The sequence below is a fragment of the Octopus bimaculoides genome, chromosome 3 (assembly GCF_001194135.2).
Source record: "Octopus bimaculoides isolate UCB-OBI-ISO-001 chromosome 3, ASM119413v2, whole genome shotgun sequence".
Lineage (NCBI taxonomy): Eukaryota > Metazoa > Mollusca > Cephalopoda > Octopoda > Octopodidae > Octopus > Octopus bimaculoides.
The window spans coordinates 118414735-118418187 of record NC_068983.1 but is presented as its reverse complement, the minus strand read 5'-3'; the positions used below and the strand labels follow the sequence as shown (position 1 = coordinate 118418187).

Here is a 3453-nt window from a genome sequence, read left to right as displayed (position 1 = left end):
ATATATATATATATATATATACACTTATTCTTTTATTCTTTTACTTGTTTCAATCATTTGACTGTAAATTTGCAGAAAAACTTGTGGTGGGGCAGTTTAACTTAATCGGTCTAAGAGCACTGCGACACGTAATCACGGAGGTATGAGTTCAAGTCTTATAGCTGGCCACCTACACTTTTTTTCTGCAAAATAGGGGTAGTTTATCCTGTTCAAGCTATATTATTAGCATTATCCTGCGATTGAGAATTTAAAATCACTTCTTTAACTTTCTAAGACATCTCAACGCTTCTAAAAGCAAACTTCATTTGTTTGTTTACGTTCATCATAATTTGAATTTAATATACTACTATTAATAAGTGAACACAGTGATGTCTCTTGGCACTGTGTGCTGTGATCTGTTGGTGCACTACAGTTCTAGTCCGGGAACTTTTTGATACCACCTCATATACTCTACGAACCCAAGAAAGCTGAAAAGCAAAACCAACCTCAGCAGAATTTGAACTCAGCCATATCGGGCTAATTTGTTGGTTGTTTATTTTCTGCAATATTAATGCTTTGAAAATTTAAAGATAAACTAATATTAGCTGCCTTATAATTCTTTTGTAAAAGTTAATGGTTTTACCCAAGTATTATGAAGATGATTAAGATTGTTGTATTAATCATTCATTTTAATTTATGTTTAAAACTTAGGAAGATTGATGATTTTATGTATCCAATAAAAGGAGTCTATAACTAAGTACTGCAAAACATTTTGTTTGAGGTCCTAATGATTCTCCAGATCCATTCTGTAAGGATTGACAGCAGAATATATTATCTGTAAAAGTCTTTGCAGTGTACATTGCACAAATGAATAGAATCGTTCAAGTATTCATGGTAACATTAAATACAATATTTCAAATCTAGTTCAGATACAGTAGAAATGTTCTTTATTTTACCATTATATTATAAAGCCTATCTTCTTCCCTCCACTTTACATTAGAAATATCTAAAAAGAAAAAAAAAAACAGGGAAAAATCAATTCATTTCAAAATAGCTTTTTCCATTAACATTTAACAAATAAATATTTTCATCGTAACTGTGGATTTTAAAAGCTGGCTAACTGAAAACATCTTGATTACATTAAACCTTTTAAAAAGAAGAATTATTTAATCCTCCACTGTATTTTCACAGTTAAACCTGGCAAGATCCTTTAATATTTCTTCTATTTCAACTCTAGTGGAATTTTGGTTTACAAACACCTCATCACAAACAAATTAGTTTATGAACAATTCTTTGAATATGACAAAGGACTGAGATACCTAGCACCTGGCCATACTCAAGAAGACCAATACCCTGCAGCAGAAGTGTTAAGATTGATCCTGTTCATGGTGTAAAGCACTGATGGTGGTATCCCATAAAAGCGCCCATGTGGTGTTACATAAAAGTGCCTGTACAACGTCACATAAAAGCACCTGTGCAGTGCCATGTAAAAGCGCCCATGCAGTGCCACATAAGAGCACCCATGAGGGGCCACATAAAAGCACCCATACAGTATGACATAAGCACCCAGCACACTCTGTAAAGTAGTTGACATTAGAAGGGCATCCAACCATACAAACCATGCCAAAGCAGATTGCAGTCTGGTGCAGCTCCCCAGCTTGCCAGCTCGGGTAAAACCATCCAATTTATGCCAGCATAGACAACAGATGCTGCTGCTGCTGCTGCTGCTGATGATGATGATGATGATGACGAAAGCGTTTCAGGTGATGAACTGTGTCTTGAATAACAATCACACAAGCCAGCAACAACAGTTAGCAATAAGTGGCGAGTATCAGTAGGAGAGCTTCAGTTACTGTCTAGCTTTCACTCAGAGCACATCCCTGCTCAAATTCACCAAGCCTTCTTTAGAATTTCCTATGGGAAAAATAAGCTTTGGTTTATGAACATTTCAGGTGATGAAACAGTCTTCAGAAAAGAATTAAAAGCGTAAACCCAATGTTCTACTGTACTTAAGATGAAACTGATAGAAATCTTAAAATGCTATAATATTCTTTCACTGGTTTCAATTATTGGACTATGGTCATGTTGGAGCACCCCTTTCAAGAGCTTAGTTAATCATATCAATCCCAGTATGTATTCCATCTGATACTGATTTTATTGATCTCTATTTGTTGAACAGTGAAGTTTTGGGAAAGACAACACTGTAAACATAAACACAGATGCAGACTCAGAAATGCATACATACATATTTACACACACACACACACACACACATGCACACACACACACACAAAATGGCCTTCTGCACATTCCTGTCCACTAAATTCCATCCACATTGATTTTTTTAGACATGCATTGTTTTTTTCCATCTCAAAAAGCCAAAGTGAATACCTTATGATGACTCTCATAATACATGATTTCATGATTTCAGTCTTGTGAGTGGATTTGGTAGACAGAAACTGAAAGAAGCCTGTCATATATATATATGTGTGTGTGTGTGTGTGTATGTGTGTGTAAGCATGTGTATCTTTGTGTCTGTGTTTGTCCCCACCACCATTTGACAACCGATGTTGGTGTGTTTACATACATACATATATAAATCAAGGGTAGGACTAAAACAAAAATACAAGCAGAAATCCTACAAAACACAACATGCGGAAAAATAGATGATGACATAACAAATGGCAAACAGGACAAAAACAAGATACATTGATCATTCACAGTCAATTTCCTCTTCAGTCAGTGTCCAGAAAGTCCCTGCAGTTTCACACTTTTTTATCACTGAGACTGCTCAAATCTCTAGCAAGTGCCAGAGACTCAATCAAGCTAAAAGTATTAAGCCTCTGGGAAAAGCAAACAAATGTATACAAGAGTGAAAACAAGAGCAGAAACATAAACAAGGATGCTAGAATTATACACATACAACAGACGAACACCTTTTGGCTATACAACTGAAGGAAAATAATTGTACATTTACAAATACAAATAAATAACAGAAAGGGTCTTTTGACTATCAGACGAACATAATGTTTTCTGTTTTATAGCTGAGAGGCATTCGTCTGCTGTATGTGTATAATTCTAGCTTTCTTGATTTTGTTTCCATTCTTGTTTCCATTCTTGTATACATTCGTTTGCTTTCTCCAGAGGCTTAATGCTTTTAGCTTGAGTCTCTGGCACTTACCAGATTCAAGCAGTCTCAGTGATAAAAAAGTGCAAAACTGAAAGGACTTTCTGGATACTGACTGAAGAGGAAATCGGCTGCAAATGATTCGTGTATCTTGTTTTTGTTCTGTTTACTGTTTGTTATGTTACTGTTGATTTTTCCGCATGTTGTATTTCCGCTTGTTGTGTTCTTTCTGTCCTATTCCTGATTTATCCATGCAGTGCACCGTACAACCTGTTGTTTACTCTGTTAAAAAAAATATGTGTGTGTGTGGGTGTGGGTGTTTGCACATATATATATATATATATATA

At 35.4% G+C, this 3453-nt stretch overlaps 1 protein-coding gene across 5 annotated transcripts in view; it reads right to left on the bottom strand.

Annotated features, from left to right (window-relative positions):
- LOC106868417 (tubulin monoglycylase TTLL3) overlaps positions 1-3453 on the bottom strand; it is a 110671-nt gene that overhangs the window by 49343 nt on the left and 57875 nt on the right. For all 5 annotated transcript variants that reach the window (XM_052966486.1, XM_052966487.1, XM_052966485.1 and 2 more), the window contains exon 6: positions 936-985. In XM_052966486.1, the coding sequence (XP_052822446.1) occupies positions 936-985 (50 nt within the window). The remainder of the gene's footprint in view (positions 1-935; positions 986-3453) is intronic.